The sequence below is a fragment of the Tursiops truncatus genome, chromosome 2 (genome assembly GCF_011762595.2).
Source record: "Tursiops truncatus isolate mTurTru1 chromosome 2, mTurTru1.mat.Y, whole genome shotgun sequence".
NCBI classification, from domain to species: domain Eukaryota; kingdom Metazoa; phylum Chordata; class Mammalia; order Artiodactyla; family Delphinidae; genus Tursiops; species Tursiops truncatus.
In genome coordinates, this window is record NC_047035.1 from 29,510,021 (window position 1) to 29,529,749 (window position 19,729).

The following is a 19,729-nucleotide window of genomic DNA, read 5'->3' on the forward strand; positions in this document are numbered from 1 at the left end:
CAAATTTCATTCAGCGCTGACTTATTCACCAAGTAACCTGTTAATCACTTCCGGTGCCCTCCTTCTCCCTGTAAAAGAGGGAGGAGGACTAGACTCCACACAGGGGAATCCCATTCCAATCCAGCAAAATGTCCACTCTTGGGAAACTTTCTATCAGGCCCTTCCCAATCCAACCAACCATAACAGCAAACTGCTGGGCCAAGACGTCACTGCTGGTCCCAAATGACTGCCGGTGTCCCGTCACCACGCTGGTCACCAGGACTCGCCGAGACAAGCCTGACAGAGACGGAGATGGGCGGACAGTGTCACTCGAGGTGTGGGGAGAGGGACTGTGGACAGGGGTTTAGGGTCTGTGAAATCCTTTACCCTGGGCACCTGGGGAGGCAGCCGTAGCTCACCTGTACTAAAGCAGTTATTTGCCTGGATGTTCAGGGACCACGCACAGGACCAGGCCCCGGGGATCCGGAAACTGCAGAGCATGCCAGGCCGGTCTCCTGCTGAGGGGACAGTAGTAGTGTTAGAAAGACTAACAGCTATCAGGGAGGCAGTATGGTGTCAGATAGGAGGGTTTCAATTCCAGCTATGTGGTCTCAAACTTTTTTCAAAAATAATTTCTTTAAATTGATAAAACATACATTAAGGGTACAAATCATAGTATACACTCTAACGTATACTATGTGAAGTATAGCTATGTAACCACTACCCAGGTTAAGAAATAGAACATTCTAGTACCCTGGTACCCTTCCTGTCCCCTCCCAATTACTACCCTCTTCACTCCTCCCTAAAGGGAACCACTATCCTGACTTCTCACACCATCTTTTGGTTTTGTAAGGGAAATTCCGAACTTCTTTTTATCTCAGTCTCCTCATCTGTAAAACGGTGATAATATATACTCCCACCTCATAAGCTTGCTGTATGATGAAATGCCAGGCACCAGGGTAAGTGCGCGTTAAATCATTTAATCCTCCATGTAACCTGAGGGGGCAGGTATTTACTTTAGAGAGCTTAAGCGATCTGTTCAAAGTGGTAAGGGGCACAGCTGGGATTCATGTCAGGTCTGCCTGAAGCCTGCACTCTTAGAGGCCTGATCCTTGTCTAATTGATCCTAATTCTCTGAAAGACTGAAAACTTAATATCCAGAACGCTGCCAGGCAGTTGGACTGCCTTCAGCCAGACAGAATGTAAGTATCCCTGACAGAACCTGCCATACAGTAGGAGCTTAACAGATGCTCTCTGGGCGATCTATATAGGCAGCCCCAATAAATATTTTCATCTCTTGTACTGGTTACACACACTTTTAACTGTTCCGGCTGCTGAAATGACCCAAAAGGAGGGGATAAGTGAAGATGCACATGCTTCTAGTACAAATCCTGGGTCAGGTTTAAGAAATCCTCCCAGGTGCTCTGCAGACTGTCCCCACCCTGCGAGCTCCGACTTGGGCTCACCAGCCCATGGTTCCCACCCCTCCTGTCCAAGCCATCACCATGGAGCTTATGCTGCTGTTGGCTGCAGCTCCTGGGAGGAAAAGGACAAAGATGTCCCTTAGCACCTCCTTATACAAAGGAAAAGGACCCCTTGTACCTGGATGACTACTGACAAACAATGACGCTGGGAGCAGGGTGGCACAGCCTGGAGTCTCTGCAATTCCCATGAGGCACAGCCTGGAAAAGCCGTTAAGGACAGCCAAGTACAAGTCTCCTCTGGGAGGAGAAGGGGCATCAGTACCCTTCGAAAAAGGTATAATAATACCCATCATCCACATTTAACATGTTTACATTTTCCATATTTAGTTTCAGATTTTTTAAAAGGAAGAAAATGTCACAGATACAGTTAAAGGCCCCCTTTTAACTTTCCTCCACCCAGAGAGAATCGCTATTCTAAAACTGGTCTGAGTTCTAGGCCTTAATATTTCCACTACACATTTGTCCATCAACAATATAAAGAACACATTTATGTGTTTGATTTTAAAACGCATGTAAATGGCATCACACAGAATCTCCTACAACAGCGCAACCTGCATTGTCTCCTAGATGCAACTGTATTCATATTTGTAACTCCAGTTCATCTGTTTTCACTGCAGAGCATTCCTTTGTATGAACAGACCACAATTTATTTATCCAGTCTCCTGCTGATAAGCACTGAAGTTTTCGCTTTTTCTTCCCCCTCTGCTGCTGAAATGAGCCTCTCTTCCTATCCTCCTGTCTCCCACTCCCATGTATGGGAGGCTTCTCTAAGACAGTTTCTTACATCTGTGGTTAAGAATTTCATTTTTCACCACAGTGTGCTATATACACACAAACATTTGAAACAAAAGTTTCATAAAATATTTACACTTACTAAATATGAAACTGATATTTTCTAACCTATTTCATTAAAAAAAAAGCTGCTCAATAAGTTGATTTCCTGGGCCACAGTTTATAGGATAGGTCATGACTCACAGTTTGAAAACACTGCTATACCTAGAGTGGAACTGGGGGGGTTGTAAAGTACACGCATCTCCAACTTGAAGTGGCTGTATCATTTACTTATACCAGCATTTCCCCCCGTTCTCCACCTAGGCCAAAACTTGGCACTATCAGACCTTAAAAATCGTGTTTATCTGAATGGGCATAAAATATCTCCTTTTAACTTGCATTTCTCTGAACTACATCTGATTATAGTTATTTGCGTTTCCCTTACTGTGAACTGCCTCTTTATATCCTTTGCCTGCTTTTCTATCGGACTGTCTTCTGATTGATTTGCTTCCTTTCCCTTTCCCTTCAGAGCTTCAAGAGGAGCCTGTGTTTATCCCCACTTCCTCGCCTTTCTTTTACTCTTCAACCCACTAAAATCCAGGTCAGACCCTCACCTTTCCAGTGAAATGTTCTCCCCAAGATCTCCAGTGAGCTCCTAATACTAAAAGTGATGAAGGATTTCCAGGCCTACCCCGGGCCATGCAGCACGGTTTCTACCTATACACTCCTTCTTGGCCTCCACAACCACTCTCCTGGTGTTCCATCCTTGGACCTTCTCCTATCACCAAGATTCCCTGGTCTAGGTCCTAAGCCTCTTAAACTCGTGTCTCTCCTCCATTCCTGCTCATCAGTTCACACCCTCTCCACCACCATCTTTAGTCTTGCAACAGCCTTCCATCCGAGGTCTCACCCTCACCAGCCTACCACCTTCACTGCTATATGAGAAATGAATCCATGACTACAGTCCTCCAGGGGCATCCCACAGCCCCAAGGATTTGGTTTTGCAAGGTACTACCTAGCCAGAGATGTCACCGATACCAAACCACTTACTGCTGCCAAATGTGCCAAGCTTGCTTCTCACTCTTCTAATGGGAGCTCCATGCCCTCCTTCCCATGTGGGAACCACCACCAGGAAGGCCACCCCAATCCCTGCACCCTACAATTCCCCATTGACATCACTGCAAAGACTGACCACCTGCTGAGGTGCCCAGCTCCAGCACCTTGCACAGGGATTCTAGATGCCCAATAGATGCTGGTGGAATCAACACACACACCTCACTGAAAAAGGTACACCTTTGCCAAGCAATCAGGCAACGATCTTGACCATCTGAATGTGTGATGTGTGGGTATCGTGTTGCCTTGGGTGGTAAGCCCCATGTTAAATATCTCTAGTATAGAGGCTGCTGAAACTATAAATGAGAACACTGTATCTGGGCAGCTCAATTCCTTCTGAGATAAATCTCTTTTCCTTCTACGTTTGTAGGGCAAGGATGTGGGAGAAAGTCCTTACCCATGTGCACTTACCCATGTTACTATGGCTGAAACCCAGGTTACACTCAATCTTTGTATCACACTTACAGGGCCAGTATCATAGAGCTAATCCTTTAAAAGGCCACAGGTCAATGAAGAACCTGCTAAGTGTAGAAAAAGTTCAGTCTAACCTCCCACCACTCTTTGGGGAAAAGCGCAGAGTGCAGGTCTGAACCATGTGTCATTTTTGTAAAGGAAGAAAGTTTAAGACCTTCAGCAGAAGCATCAGGTGCACAAAAGCCTGAAGATTACCTGAAATGACCACCAGAGGGCAAGCCGCTGATCAAACCACAATAGACCACACTCGTTCCTTTTACTGTGCTTTCCTTTGCTGCCCTTCACAGATAGTGGTGTTGTTGTTTTTTTTCTTCAAATTGAAGATTTGTGGCAACCTGGTGTTGAACAAGTCCACTGGTGCTATTTTCCCAGTGGCATTTGCTCATTTTGTGTCACATTTTGGTAATTCTCACAATATTTCAAACTTTTTCATTACTATTTTGTTAATGGTGATCTGTGATCAGTGATCTTTGATGTTACTATTGCAAAAAGATTATGACTTGTTGAAGGCTCAGATGATTAGTATTTTTTAGCAACAAAATATTTTTAAGTTAAGGTATGTACATTGTTTTTCAAACATGATGCTACTGCACACTTAACAGACTACAATATAGTGTAAACGTAACTCGTATATCTATATCTGTATCTGTCTATCTCTGAGGTATGCCTATATATGGATTTTTTTTCTTTTTTTTTGTGGTACGTGGGCCTCTCACTGTTGTGGCCTCTCCCGTTGCGGAGCACGGCTCCGGATGCGCAGGCTCAGCAGCCATGGCTCACGGGCACAGCCGCTCCGCGGCATGTGGGATCTTCCCGGACTGGGACACGAACCTGTGTCCCCTGCATCGGCAGGCGGACTCTCAACCACTGCGCCACCAGGGAAGCCCCTATATATGGATTTTTATCCTCACAAAGAGAAGCATGGATAAATGCCATATTGTCTGAAGATCAGAAATGAGAGCGAGGTTCTTGTTTTCTCTCTTTTAAGGCTTTATCTCTTCTGCCCTCTGGTAAGATCAAGACAGTAACAGGTGGTCCCGTCACCCCACAAACCCCACCAAATGAAAGCCACAGAAAACTTTCAATTTACAGAACACACAGTTTTGTGTTTGTCTTACATAAAAGTTATAATCAGATCTCTAATGTGCTTTAGGCTTTAAAACCCTTTGAGGGACTTCCCTGGTGGTCCACTGGTTAAGATTCCATGCTCTCAATGCAGGAGACCTGGGTTTGATCCCTGGTCAGGGAACTAGATCCCGCATGCGGCAACTAAGAGCCCCATGCCACAACTTAAAAAAGAAAGAAAGAAAGAAAAAAAGGATCCCACGTGCCGCAACTAAGACCCAGGGCAGCCAAATAAATAAAATAACAAACAAACAACCCTCCCCCGAAACAAAAAAAACCCCCAAACCAACAGATTCCAATTCAGGCATCATTTGTTGAGGACCCATGACATGGCCAAGCACTGTGCTAAGTGTATTCACAGATGTTAACTAGTTAACCTTATGACAACTCTGAAGCTGGCGTTAGGTATGACAAGTGGTCACATAGTTTCATTTATGTGAGCGAACTCATTTATTATGGAAATGAACCACAACAAGACTCATTAACATGTGGCTTTGGCTTTGGGTCAAACAGTATCATTCCATGAAGGACACGATGGACAGCTGTCCTCTGCATCATCAAGAGACCCCAGGGGGCTTCCCTGGTGGCGCAGATGTTGAGAGTCTGCCTGCTGATGCAGGGGACACGGGTTCATGCCCCAGTCCGGGAAGATCCCACATGCCGCGGAGCGGCTGGGCCCGTGAGCCATGGCCACTGAGCCTGCGCATCCGGAGCCTGTGCTCCGCAATGGGAGAGGCCACAACAGTGAGAGGCCCGCGTACCGCAATAAATAAATAAATAAAGGGATGCTGCCAGATCATATCCTAATAAAAATAAAGTTAAAAAAAAAAAAAAACCCCAGGGATCCCAGCTACCCTGACACTGTACTGCGTGCTCCTACAAAGCCCAGATGGCTCTCTGGGTAGGGAAGGAAGAGACTAGAATGAAGAGTGCTCTAAAGAAGGCCATCTCTGGGCAGGGAACCTAGGCCCAGAGCCCACAGCCCCAGTCCGATGTCAAAGGAACACTCTTCTCTGGTGTGTGCCCTCAGCCTCCCTGCCTTGGGAGGCTCCTCCTCCTCTGCCTCAGGAGGATTTGGGGTTCCTTTTCAAGGCTTTACTGTTCCTTTCTGCTTTGTTCCTCTGCTAAAGCACCAACTCTCAAGTTCCAGAACAGTGTCTGGCACCTGGTAACACTGACGTCATTCCAGGACCTCAGCTACTTCTCTGTGCTCCATGGGAATCCTTGTTTTCTAGTGGGTGCATTGCTCTTTCCTACAAGGTGAGACATTCGTGCAGAATGGCCTAGACCTCTGGACACTAAAACACCATCTCACAAACCCCCCAGATGCCCTGGTCTACATCAGGGCATGGCCGGCCCACCAAACCTCTTCACCTGCCAAAAGATACAGAATGTGGGAATCCAGGTGATTCAGCGAGGCCCAGCTCACAGCGTTCACCTGGTGAGGAAACACACAGCCAGATGGAAAGATTGGTTTGATGCCAACTTATGGAGAGAAACAGACAAATACTTTCTTATAGAACAGTAATGTGACTGACTGCTTTCTTCAGGTCTCACTCCTTGAATAGGGACTGGAACGAGCATTCTGAGAACAAGGAAGCTCCCTGCCCCACCGTGCAGAACCTTGAGGGGAAAGGAAAGAAGTAACCCCCAGGCCACAGTCCTTCATCATCAGCACAGCATGGGCATCACAATGAGCCATTTGGTATACCCTCTGGTATAGGCCAGGGATGAATTCTCTGCAACGGATCTCACTTCACCCAGAAACCATTTTCAACCTGTGTCCGTCTTGTGGCTCATGTCTCAACAGAACAGAAAATCACAGCTTCTTACAGATGCAGCCATCACCCACTGCCATGTTAAAGGTTGCCCCCTAGATAGCAGGCTCCTTACATTTACATAAATTTCAGTGCTGGCTACGACTGACTGGAAGGTTGACATAATGTTCTGATACATTGGGAGGACCCTCCACCCAGCCCTCTGTGGCCCACCTCCCAGGAACTCTGTGCTTTAGCATCGGCTCCTTTGGATCAACTTAACCCCCCTGGAGGGAAGTCCCTGAAACAGTTTAATTAAAGCAACACTGCTTCAAGTCCTCCCCCATGTAAATTCATTTCTCTTCCAAGACGAGAAACTAATGAGGCCCTTTTCTTCCCCTATGAGTTCTCAGTATCTAAAACTCCATTTTTTCCCTTGAGAAAATGAGGTAACTGAGCCCTGCCTTCTTCACAAAGCTCTCTCCTCTACTCTGAATTTGGCCAATTACCGCAGTGCCCTGGATCCAATGGCAGAGCAGGCTGCCATGGCTAAAGGGAAGCGCAGCGTACCTTCCGGTTGGTGAAGTAGAGGTTTTCATGCATGTGCACCCTGAGCGTGGGGGTCTTCAGGCCACGCAGGTTGATGATGCCATACTTGGAGCCCCCGACTTTGACATCGTTCACGGTGAAGAGCCGGTCACTGTTGGTATCCGCCTGGAGAAGGGAGGCGGACTGTGGGTGGCCTCCCAGGCTGAGCCACGCGGTCTGCCGAAAGACCGTCTACCTAGCTCCCACGCTCTTGTGTGTTTTCACCAGGTGAGGGTTCTCGCCCATGAGCAAGTGCGGAATGACCTGACTTGCCCCTTCTTGGTGTAGCCATCACTGGGCAAAGCTGACAGGCATCTGGTCTCACAGTTCAGGAGCAAAAAAGGCAGTGAGGGGGCACGGCCAGTCTGCACAGTGATCCCTCTCAGAACTGGGTTTGGGAGAGTCCTAATGTCCACCCAGAGGAGTTTAGATGAGCCACATGGTGACAGAGCATGTGGCCATCATGAAAGCCACACAGAAATGTGGAAAATGCTAATTATAACTGCCAAGGGATAAAAGAAGAAAGCAAAATTGTATTCCTATTACATAAGCATTGTGATCATCACCTAGTAAAAAGAAAGGTATCGCATGGGGGAAAAAAATTACAATAGGAAAGATGGCACTGGGATGTGGGTTATTTTTAAGATTTTCTGTTTTCATTTAAAAAATGTGGTTAATAATTATTTCACAGCAAAACCTTTATATGTTTATGTGTTTTTTAAAATATATTTATAAATATAACATACACAAATACACATGGGTTTGGGTGCTGGTGAAAACACACTCACTTTGCAAGTTTACTTGGCAAGAATACTTATATTCCTGAAGAATCATTACCAGTGACTAGAGTCAGATCTGAAAACTCTGATCCCTGGGTGACAAACTGCCCTTCCCACCCCTCTGGGTCACACCAGCCATCCAGTCATCGTAACTCTGGATCATGGGGAGGGTCTTCCAAACACCAGCACACAAAGTATGAAGAACAGGTGCTCAGGCCACGCTAAGCAGCAGGTGCAGTGATCTCCACTGTCCCCACCCGGTTTACTGAAGAACCCCAGGGAAGGGGCTCCTGAGGGGAACCCACCACAAGAAAGTATTCTACTTGATTCAGGTCAAACTGTTCCCCAAACACAGGAGAAAACATGAGTCCTGGCCCCTGACACTCCTTACGTGAAGGGATCTGTTGTAGAGGTCCTGGGGCAGGACCTCAAGGGTAAATTGCGTCCTGTCAGTAGACCACCAGGCTGAGGCTCTCTATTTTGTGTCCTTCTCTCACTGTCCTTGGCTGTCCCTCAGCCTCCAGGAAGGCCTCCAGGAGTTGCCAGTCCAGCTGAGAGGTCTGGCTACTTCTGTTTGCAGTGGACCCTCTGGTCCTCTGCCAACATTTCTCTGCCCCCTGGCTTCCAGTCCGGGTCTAAACCAGAAGCAGAGAGATCATTTTCTGCTCCCCGCAAATGATGCAGTGGAGGTGTGCTGGATGTGCAGGCCCAGAGACATGGCCTGCAGGCCCCTGTTACTGAGGTCAGGGACAGAAAGCAAGAAACTAATACGCTGTTGCTACTCAAGGACACTAGTGCTTCAGGTTTGGCCACCAAATCCTGTCCAGTATGGAATGGATCAGAAGCCCCTGGTCCTCCACGTAACTTTTCAACTGTGTACACAACATACCCATGGGAAAGTTACTTTGTGATGCTTCTCTGTCAGCGTGTGTGGACTCCGGCTCTAATGTCAAATGACAGAGCTGTAGTGGGGGTGACAATGGTCACAGCACATCCTGTCTTGCCAGCTTGGCATCTGCCAATGGGTAGCTGGTAGGTGCTTGTTAAAACCATAAAACCTGCTTTCATGGCTAGTGGCTTCTACACAGCCAGGCTTGATGAAAACGAATGCAAAGCCACGAATTGTCCAGGGGATGGCAACTATGTCTCTGGAACCTACAGATGGCTCCCTCCCACTCACCAGTATCAGGTTAAATCGGTCACTTGCCAAAGCGGAGGGATCCGAGCTCTGAATTTGGACCTTCTTCCTCTGCATGCAGCTCACTCGCAGCTCATGGGCTAAACTGCAGAGGAGAAAGAGGGGAGCAGGGGAGGTATGGACATCATACCTAGATATCCATGAAGATGCAGGGGTTCTGCTCTGTCCCACACCCTGAAGACCACCTTCTCTCGTCCGCTCTCTCCATATTAAATCTCAGCAATGGAGCTGAGCAAGGCCCCAAAGAATCTCAATTTTAGAACTCTTAGGGAAACTAAAGCAAAGAAATGGGTGGCTCATTCACAGTGTCAAAGAAAGTCAGAACTAGAAGGACTTGTATTGGATCATCTAGTGCAACTCGTTCTCTTGAGATGAAGAGAATGTGCCTGAGAAATGAAACCACCTGCTGAAGGGCACACAGTTCATGAAGAGCCAGGCATGCAGCTGCCCATCCGGTTACCCCTTTTCCTCTCCACCAAAGACCGAGCATGTTTTAGGGTGAAGAACAGATCTTCCTAACTAGATCTTTAACTCTTTTCCCTCTCAGAAGGAGAGAAACACAGGACAAGCACACCCCTACCTGCCCTGACTGACACTGCCTGCAGGGCTGGCCTTCCCTGAGGGGGCCTCCCTGGGTAGACCACCCACACCCATGTTGTTTCTTCACTGGCCCAGGTAGAGTGGGAGGCAGCAGAATGCAGGGGTTAGGAGCTCAGGCTGGGGAGTCAGACAGATCCCCCCGCTTTCTAGCTTTACCCTGAGCAAATCATTCCACTCTGAGTCTCAGTCTCTTCTTCTGGAACCTGGGGAAAGTGTCAACCTATCTCACAGGGCTTTAGTTAGAACTGTATCAGACATCACCAGTATTTGAAGTTTAGTACACATCCATTTAACGTTCCCTTTTTGGTGACAACTCATTAGAAGGAGAAAAAGAGGCAGAAGGCTGACGGGATGAAGTTAAAGGACCTTCTACTTAACTAGAAATGATTTACAAGTAACAAAGAGGAGTCATCTTGAGAAATTTCTGCCCAATTTCTCTGCCTAGATCCCCTCTCCTCTCTCCCTGGCTCTAAAGGAAGGATGATTCTCTCAGGGCTGATTTCAGCAGCAGAAGCAGGCTGTCGAGCTGAAGCTCCTCAACTGTGAACACTCCTCACGGAGCAGCTACGTGCTCTATCCTGACAATTCTTGGATCATGGAAATAAGAAATAGGAAAAGAACATTCATGAAGAAAACATAACAAAGAGGCGTTCTCTTACCGGCAGTAACTGGTGACGTTGAGAAAACCCAGCTTGCTTTTTTGTAGTAAGGAAGATGCATTAAATCCCAACCTGGCTGTTTTCTAAAAGAGAGAAAGATTCAGTGAAGTTTTATGTTATTGTATAATGAATTATGTTTTTAGGATTCTAGTCTCCTCTCCTTGGAAAGAGGAAAAGCCTATCACAAGGAAGCATGTGTGAGAGGGGAAGTCTGCTCAGCACCTCTCCAAGTCCCCCATCAATTTATACCTGAGGAGATGAGGCCATTGAGCTAGTGAGTGCAGGAATGGCACTGGACACTCAGGTCTGTAACACCCTTTCCATTCGACCTACGGTTACTGTGGGGCCCAGACTTTCCATTCCATTGTCCCCATGATCATGGAAATGTCCTGGCATCTCATCTCCAGAAGGGGTACCAGAAACCCTCGTATCCAAACCACACACTCTGGTTTTCTATTTAAAATACACAGTTACAGAGGCTGTATTGGGCTGCTACCCAACAGTCTCCTGGGGAAGGACAGAATGTAAGAATTCCTGATGAAACCCAGCAAATAAGAATAGGGAGGTGGTGGTGGGAGGAGATTTCTTGCCTGTTCTTATTCTCTTCATCAGGTTCCTGTCAGGGAAAATTCGACACCACCCTCCTAAAGTGCGCTACGCTGAGGGTTACAGGGGCGTTTAATTGGCACCTCCTTGTGGCAGTGGGTGGATGCTGGCAGGAGTGGAGGGGACAGGGCAGCTCCTGGGGCTGTGGAGCCTACCTTTCCCTGCTTGTCCTCTTCCTCTAGCAGCTGCAGCCTTTTGCTCTCCATTTCCTTCTGCCGGATGCTCTCCTTCGTGAGGGGGTTGCAGTTGTTATGTCCAGGGAGCAAGCGGAAGTAGCGTTTCTTTTCAGGGTCAAAGTAATAACCTGGTAGATCTTTAGTCAAAAGAAATAAAATCCAACTTAAAACACCGTGAACCGAGTCACCCAGCGAGAAGCCCAGGGGCCTGCCTACCACCCCTCACAGCTGCTGGTCTTTCCTGAGGGGCAGGAGGTGGGCTAGCGCTGCCAGTCACCATCCCGGGCCCAGTTCAGTCCTGTGGGGAGCTGTCTGCCTCAGGATCACGGTTCTTGTTTCAATTTGCTCCCAGAATTTCCTCCAAGCCAGGAATGGGCTGATGACACACATGGAGTGTACCCACACACAAGTGAAGACACACAGGGCTGAGGAGACGGGCAGCCAGAACAGACATAACTAGATGACGAGGCACAACTAGGTTTCCTCTTTCCCCACAGGCAGGGCCGGAGGAGCCCTGTCCAGCAGGCTGCCTTACCTGGCACAGAAGAGCTGCCCGCTGTGCTCGAGGAGGTCGACGGGGCCTCATCATCGCTGTGGCTGGAACCCTGTGGGCTTTGCTGTACCCTTGTATTATTCCTGTTGACACACAGTCAGGGTTAACTTGCAGCCAATGAGTCCCAGTCATTCTTTGACTCTGGGGTCCTGCAGTTCCACAGCCTTCACCCCAACCCTCGATTACTTGGGGAGCACTGACCCCTCTTTTTCTTGGAAGCAGTTTACCTACTGCAAATACACCAAAGTTAGGGCACGGTTTTTGGTTTCTCATCCTTACGAGGATGCAGGTCACAGTAGTTCCTCTTTTGTATCTCCTCATTTGAGCATTTTGTGAGGTCTTTTGGAATTTTCCAGATGAAAATGAGAACAGAAATCTTGGCCAATAAGAATTTTACCAGCTGGACTCATTTGTCAGCTCAACAGCAGTTACAAGGCCAGGTGAATTTCATTTTTTATTGGATTCAGCAGTACAAAAGTTTAAATTTTACTTGGTTACTCAACCATGCAGATGGAGAAACTGGGGTTCAGGGCACAGAGGTGATTTGCTCAGCAATACCGGGATAGAGCCATGGTTTAAATACTCATTTTGCAAAGCTACAAGCAGCTTCTGTGGCAATTATAGGCTGAAGGATATAATGAAAGAACAAAAGACCTAATTTTAGAATTCTGGTAAAATCCACTTTAAAATTAAGAACTTCCCCTGCCCCCTATAACACCAAAAGGAATAAAAACTGCAAAACTAGGTTAAAGGAATCAAAGAACTCTCTCTTTTGTCTATCAATACTAACTATGCACAGTTTTAGAGAAAATTATTTATTCTCCCTTTTTACGGCCCAGAGCTTCCTGAGGAAGCTCACGTGTGATCAGCAGCAAGCGGAGGAAGGATTAAGGGTTATAACAAAGGTCTACATCTCTAGCCCAAGGACCGCTGCCCCATTCTTTCCACAGGGAGCCCGGAAGGTGGCTGTCCAGCCGGCTTCCACGTGACTCTGCCAAGCTGAATCAAGACTCTCTCGCTGTGCAGGTCACAGTTTGCTGCGCGACGCGCTCTTGAGGGAAGGCCTGGGGCCCAAAGAGTATCCATGGTTCTCCTCATAAAACATACAAACATTGAGTACCTGTCCTGATCTTTCTACAGTATGGGTCATGTTGGGGACTTTGGTTCAGAGTCCCTATTATTCTGCACCAAATGAGGTCCACCATATACACAGGGCCTACTCAGAGACAGGCAGCCTGATGGGCCTTTACATACATTATTACGAACCTCACAAGAGAAGTATGGTACACGAAGAGTGACTCAGGGTGATTAAATAGCTGGACCAATTTCACACAGGAAAACGTAGAGCGTCAAACCCAGACTTCCTAATTCCAAAGCCCTTGTTTCTTCCACAACATTCTGATGCTTTTTTTTTTTTTCTGTTTGAGTTAATCTGTTCTAGAGAAGCATACTGGCATTTGACATCTTCTGACCCTATAGCTAGAAATCTGTCCATTTTAAAAGGAGATGTGGAGTGTGAAAGACTTTTGAAATTAGCATACGGGTCTCCTTTGGTGAGGAGAGGGCTGTGCAAAGACTTCCTATGGCCAGAAGTCACGTCAGCAGCCCTGAACTGTGAAGAGGTATCCTCTCCTGGGGTGGGGTGGGGTGAATCATGTTCTGAGATTAGATAAGTAGAGTGTGGAAAATATTTATTATGGGGATTTCACCTAAGTATACACTGTTTTATTTTTCAAGCTGGGTGGTAGGTACCTAATATTCATTGTATTATTCTTTATACCTTTTTGTGTTTATTAAATTCTCTATCGTATTATATATTATATAGCCTTACTTAGGATTTAGGCTGAATTAACGAAATTAGGTTTCCAGAAAGCTACTTTCATAGGCTGAAAAAAAAGAAGAAAGACTAAAAAATGGAGAAAGAGCTCCCCAGTTGTATCAGATAATGTTTACTTCTAAGCCTGTGGCTAAGGCTCCAGCCAGAAGTCATGGTCACAATGAAAAGAAAGACAAGTGTGGCCACCTCCTCACTACTCAAAGTGTGGCAGGCAGGCTGGCCCCCAGCAGACATCCCCTTGGGAGCATGTGAGAAGCACAGACTCTAGTCGGCCCGACCTCAGAGCCTGCATTTTTCTGAGACCCCCAGGGAGTCATGTGCGTGTGAGGGTGCTGTCAACGCTAGTAAGACACTGGGCAACAGCACTTGCCTCTCATTAGAACCATGCTGTCTGAACCAAGGGTTGTGTCGGTGGCTCCTTCTCCCATGTCTTCTACTCTGCCCCCTGCTTTTATGCATTTCAGCTGCTAAAAGAGAAAAAGAAAGAAAATTACATACAAATGCATGTGTGCACACCTTTCTCTTCTGTTTGCTTCTTGATAGTTCCTTCATGCTCAGAACTAGGCAAAAGGATGGCCCAACCTGGGTTATCATTAAAGCCGCCACCAAGCCTTACCTGTAGGACTGCCACCAGGTGGACACACAAATAAAACCCAACGCGTCTGTAGCCATCTCTCTGGCTGCAGTCCTCTTACCTCACAGCTGATGCCTGGCCCGACAACCTGCCAACCTCCATTCCCCAGGTCACTGTGTGACGTGTTGACAGACTCTCACAATTACTTTCCAACAACAGTCTGAGCCTGGCATGAGAACCCTCCTAAGCTAGTCTTCTTTTCCTTACCAGATTAACTCCAGAGCATATAATAATTTTTCTTTCGATCCACCCACATCCCTGTTCATAGAGAATAGTTAATCGTGAACACTATCTCTTCCTCGGTTTCAGTATCAAGCAGGAAAAATTGTGAACAAATTAAATGGGGCCAGTGGCATGTGACTTCTCAATGTGCTTTAGAGAGTGTTTTAGTTTCCTGAAGTACACTAGCTGTTAAAGGGAAGGATGTGCACATGCATTTGTTGAAATAAGGAATGATGTCTTAAAGACACTGATGTTGCCATAACTATTTTGAGTGGCTTTTTCAAGTCTTATCTTGTATGGCCTGAATTTATCACTTAATCATCAAATCATCAGTTGTTTTAACACTGGGAATCACATTAGGAATTCTTAAAGAGACTGAACTCTAGTACACAGACCAGCTGCTGCGAGTTTCATGCTTTCCCAACACCTGGTGATCCTTTCCCCACTCAGTGGAGACACTGTGACATCTTACCGAATACACATTAAAAGTATATTCAAATGCCGTTAACAAAATTAGAAAAAAATTTCTAGGGCTGAATGCAACCAAAGAATAGATTAGAAAATCTATTTGCTTTTATTTTCCAACTTCTACTTTTAAGTAGGAAGCGCCTGTTAGCATCAAACAGAGCACCAGAAGTCTGGACCTACATTCCAGAATTCAGTATTTACCCAACGACTTCTGTGTCAGCCTATGATTGTGAGTTGGGGCTATTCAATACAAAGGAAGAGATATTTAATGAGTATAGTACTTAACCAAACATTTCATGAATTCTGTAACAAAGTCCTTGATTTGCCTGCTTCAGAGTCAGTGGGAAGCAGACTCCACAACCTGGATTAGTTTAACCAGCCACTCTCTAGTCCTGTGCCAGAATGAATAAGCACTACTAAAGCTCATCAATATAGCCATGCCGACTTGGAGTCATCACAAATGCCTCACTTTCATCCTCTTCTGGGACATTCTAAATTGACCTAGTTTTATTTATTCCTAGTCTGATTCACTCCCAACAATCCAGGGTGTTATCACTCTCCTAAAATCCCTTCCCACTTCCTCCTAGTCACACTTAGTAGACAGCATAGCTCCCTACCTCACCCAGAAGAGAGATGTTACCAGTACGAATACCCCCAACTTCTTTTTCATCCCCTCCACAAAGGCCTGCCTTTACTAATTCTTATCATCTTCCTTTTTGTCTTGGAGAAACAGGTGTCCCTGTGCCTTTTCCAGGCAAACCCATCCCTCCTGGCTGTTGATCTCATTTCCTTCTCAAACTCTGCAGACATCTGTGTTCATATATGTTTAGTCAATCTCCCCCTCTCCTTATCTCAGCATATAAACACGCTCAGGTTTTTCATTTGTATGTGCTCCACTTCCAACCCAAAAGGAACACAAATGTTCTGGAAGCATGGTCTATATGTACTCTTTTTAGAGTCTCTTTTTAGCCCTTATTCCTACAACACATGACACCACAAAGCTTCACCTTCCCTAGGTTTCTGGAATATCTTTCTCTTGGTTCTCCTCGTACTTGTCAAGTTCATCCTTCTCTAGCCTCTCTTGGGTCACCCACTCTGTGTTTAACAACGTTCTGTCCCAGATCCTCTTCATTTTATACTTAATACAATCTCACCTGCAAACACCGTTTCATCTCTAACCTAGCATCAAGTTCTTATAAAAAGGCTGCCTCCTGTCTACTTTCACAGGCCATGTTCCATAGCGAGTTGATGATCTCTCCCTAGTTCCTAGTATGCTCTTTCACCTATCTGTATTTCCTTTCTCTGAAATTCTACCACTGCCCCATCCCCAACCAAAAATATAATAATTTTATTCATTTTCCTCAGCAACCACTTTAATGGCTCCTGAATACCACATGCATAGGTTTCCCTTTGGATCAATTATCTTAAGCCTCAGACAAAGAATAAAGTTGTATTTATTAATTAGTTACGTTACAAGTTAAAGGCACTATGCACAGGAAGGGAAATACGTATGTATGGATGGTGATAAGAAAACTGGTAAGAAAAATAAGCCATACTGACATAAGATTATCATTATTACCAACCAACTCTACAAAAAAAGAAAACTTATTTAGATTGCACATTCTGTACATGATTCCAGTTTGCTTTAGTTATGAAATGATGCATGAATAGTGGAAAAGCATAGGTAACGGCGAGTCAAAGACGTCAGATCACCCATTAGGAGGCAGGGCCATTGGCCCACTTGCACCACTGTCCTCAGTAGAGCACTGCACTATCAGAAGGACATGGTAAATAATGAAATAAATGGTAAGTGCTGGTTTTGGCCAAAGACAATATTTCTAAACCACCACCTCACACAAGCACAGGTGCAGGCACTGCAGTGGGAGAGAAGGGAGTGATGGCTCTGAATGGAAGAGCCAGAGGGGAGAGTGAGTTTGAACCCAGTCTGTCAGGCAAGGTTGGCAGAGTGAGGGGCCTGCAAGCAGTTTGGTATGGCCACAGCCTAAAGTACAGGGGCTGGGAGATTAGGCTAGAGAGGCAGGCAGGGTCAGATGCTGAGGTCTCTGGGTGCTTGGTAAGTTCGCTGAGTAACATGACTAAACCTGCATTTTAGAAAGGCAGCGGTGGAGGGAATAAGTTGGAAGTTAAGGACTGCTGTAGCAACTCAGGTTACCTGACCCCACCAACATGGAAGTGATACTTGGGATAGAGAACCCTGAAGTTATAAAGATTTAGGAGGTGAGTTTCATGGGAGAGGTGGAGAGAGAGCAGCTGAAACCTGATAAATGAATAACTGGTAGTGTTCTGACCTGAGAGACAAGGAGGAGGAGCTGTTTGGGGAATGAAGACAGTAAGTCTGATTTTGAACAAACCAATCTCAAGATGTTTGTAAATAGGGGTCTGGGAATTCAGAGGGAAAATGAGGCTAAAGATACAGATTTGAAAGTCACCAGCACATGGTAACAGAGTGAGACAAATGTGGCTCCAAAGCCAAATATATATATATAGCAAAGATTAAAATTCAAAATTGAGACAATTTTATTGGACAGTAATATGAAGTCAGCACAATCAGTTTTTAGATTGGTGTTTCTCAACCAAGGGCAATTTCACCCACCAGGGGACATCTGGCAATGTCCAGGGACATTTTTGTTTGCCACAACTTGGCGGCAGGGAAGGGTGGGCTGCTATGGCATTTAGTGGGTAGAAGCTGGGGATGCTGCTAACCATCCTACAATACAGGACAGCACCTTACAGCAAATTATCCAGCCCCAGATAGTGCTGAGGTTAGGAAACCCTGCTCGAGACAGGAAGCGCTCAATTATAATTTTCTGGGTGAAATGTTGAATCCCAGCTCCTCTGGAGCCACTCTGCCAGGCACAGACATTAAATGTATTGTGGTAGGCTGAGCTTGGCTTTGCCTTTTACACAAGCTTTCAAGTACTTGAAGGATAAAGAATAATAATTTCTAAGAGACCATTATTCTAGAAAGACAATGTTAATCTCAAACAAATAAACAAACATGATTTAACTTTTTGGAAAATGACTGAGCAATAATTATCAAGTAATTTAAATGTACATGCCTTCTTCTGGGAATAGATATGAAGAAAATAATCCAAAAGGTTGTAAGAATTATATGCAAGATATTTACTACAATTTTCCAACTCACTTTCTAAAGCTAGTAGTCCTCTGTTGCCAAAACCAGACAGAGGTATCACAAGACAAGAAAACTATAGATCAACCTACCTTATGGACACAGACACAGATCCTCAACCAAATCCTAGCAAACCAAATCTAGATGCATATAAAAAGGCTAATACACCATGACCAAGTAGGATTTACCCCAAGTTCAACATATGAAAACCAATCAATGCCATACACCATATTAACAGAATAAATGAGGGGAAAAACCTCCACGTGATTTTCTCAAGAGATGCAGAAAAAACACCAGACAAAATCCAATACCCTGTCATGACAAAAACTAGGCACAGAAGTAACTTACACAACTTGATAAAGGGCATCTACCCCACAGCTAACATCATAATAGTGAAAGACTGCAAGCTTTTCTCCTAAGGTTAGGAACAAGACAAGGATGTCTGTTCTTAGCATTTCCATTCAACATTGTACTGGAAGTTCTAGCCAGGGGCAATTAGGCAAGAAAAAGAAATAAAAGGCATGCAAACAGGAAAGGAAGAAGTAAAACTATTTCTATTGGCAGATGACATGATTATACATACAGAAAATCCTAAAGAATCCACACACACCCACAAAAACTACTGGAGCTAATAAATGATTTAAGCAAGGTTGCAGGATACAAGATTAATATATAAAAATCAGGGCTTCTCTGGTGGTGCAGTGATTAAGAACCCGCCTAACAACGCAGGGGACACAGGTTCGAGCCCTGATCTGGGAAGATCCCACATGCTGCGCAGCAGCTAAGCCCAGGCGCCACAACTACTGAGCCTGCGCTCTAGGGCCCACAAGCCACAACTACTGAGCCTTGAGTGGCACAGCTACTGAAGCCCGTGAGTCTAGAGCCTGTGCTCCACAATGAGAAGCCACCGCAATGAGAAGCCCGCACACTGCAAACGAAGCCAAAGATAAATAAATAAATAATGTATAAAAAAATCAATTGTACATCTATACACTAGCAATGAATAATCTAAAAATGAAATTAATACAAAACCATACAATAGCATGACATTACATTAGCATCAAAAAGAATAAAGTATTTAGGAATGAACTTAACAAATAAGTGCATAACTTGTACACTGAAAGTATAAGACATTGTTGAAAGAAATTACAGAGGACCTACATAAATGGGAAGACATCCATGTCATGGATTGGAAGACTTAACTTGGTCTACAAATTGATGTACAGATTTAACACAACCACTATCAAAATTCCAACCGCCATCTTTGGAGAAATCGACAAGCTGATCCTGAAATTCATATGGAAATGCAAGGGACACAGAAGAGTGAAAACAATCTTGGAAAAAAAGCAAAGTTGGAGGACTCACACTTTCTAATTTCAATGCTACAGTAATCAAGACACTGGTACTGGCACAAGGATAGCAACATAGATCAATGGAGTAGAACTGAGAGTCCAGAAATAAACCGACATACCTATGCCAATTGATTTTTGACCAAGACCATTCAGTGGGGAAAAAAATAATCTTTTCAACTGCTCGGACACCTGGACACTCACCT

At 45.3% G+C, this 19,729-nt stretch overlaps 1 protein-coding gene across 15 annotated transcripts in view; it reads right to left on the minus strand.

Moving 5' to 3' along the window:
- The window catches only part of DCAF4 (DDB1 and CUL4 associated factor 4), a 54,229-nt gene that overhangs the window by 29,348 nt on the left and 5,152 nt on the right, over nt 1-19,729 (minus strand). For 10 of the 15 annotated variants that reach the window (XR_012329912.1, XM_073800287.1, XM_033850952.2 and 7 more), the window contains exons 2-11: nt 14,070-14,166; nt 11,845-11,945; nt 11,289-11,446; nt 10,528-10,610; nt 9,251-9,353; nt 7,274-7,417; nt 6,335-6,384; nt 1,582-1,661; nt 399-497; nt 179-276 (exon numbers count right to left, since the gene is read on the minus strand). Coding sequence is in view for 14 of the 15 variants with exons in the window: in XM_073800287.1 (XP_073656388.1) it covers nt 179-276; nt 399-497; nt 1,582-1,661; nt 6,335-6,384; nt 7,274-7,417; nt 9,251-9,353; nt 10,528-10,610; nt 11,289-11,446; nt 11,845-11,945; nt 14,070-14,158 (1,005 nt within the window). In the remaining variant the exon portion in view is untranslated. Of the gene's footprint in view, nt 1-178; nt 277-398; nt 498-1,581; nt 1,662-6,320; nt 6,385-7,273; nt 7,418-9,250; nt 9,354-10,527; nt 10,611-11,288; nt 11,447-11,844; nt 11,946-14,069; nt 14,167-19,729 lie in introns of all 15 variants that reach the window. The other 5 variants (XM_073800286.1, XM_033850947.2, XM_033850950.2 and 2 more) reach the window with 5 other exon arrangements.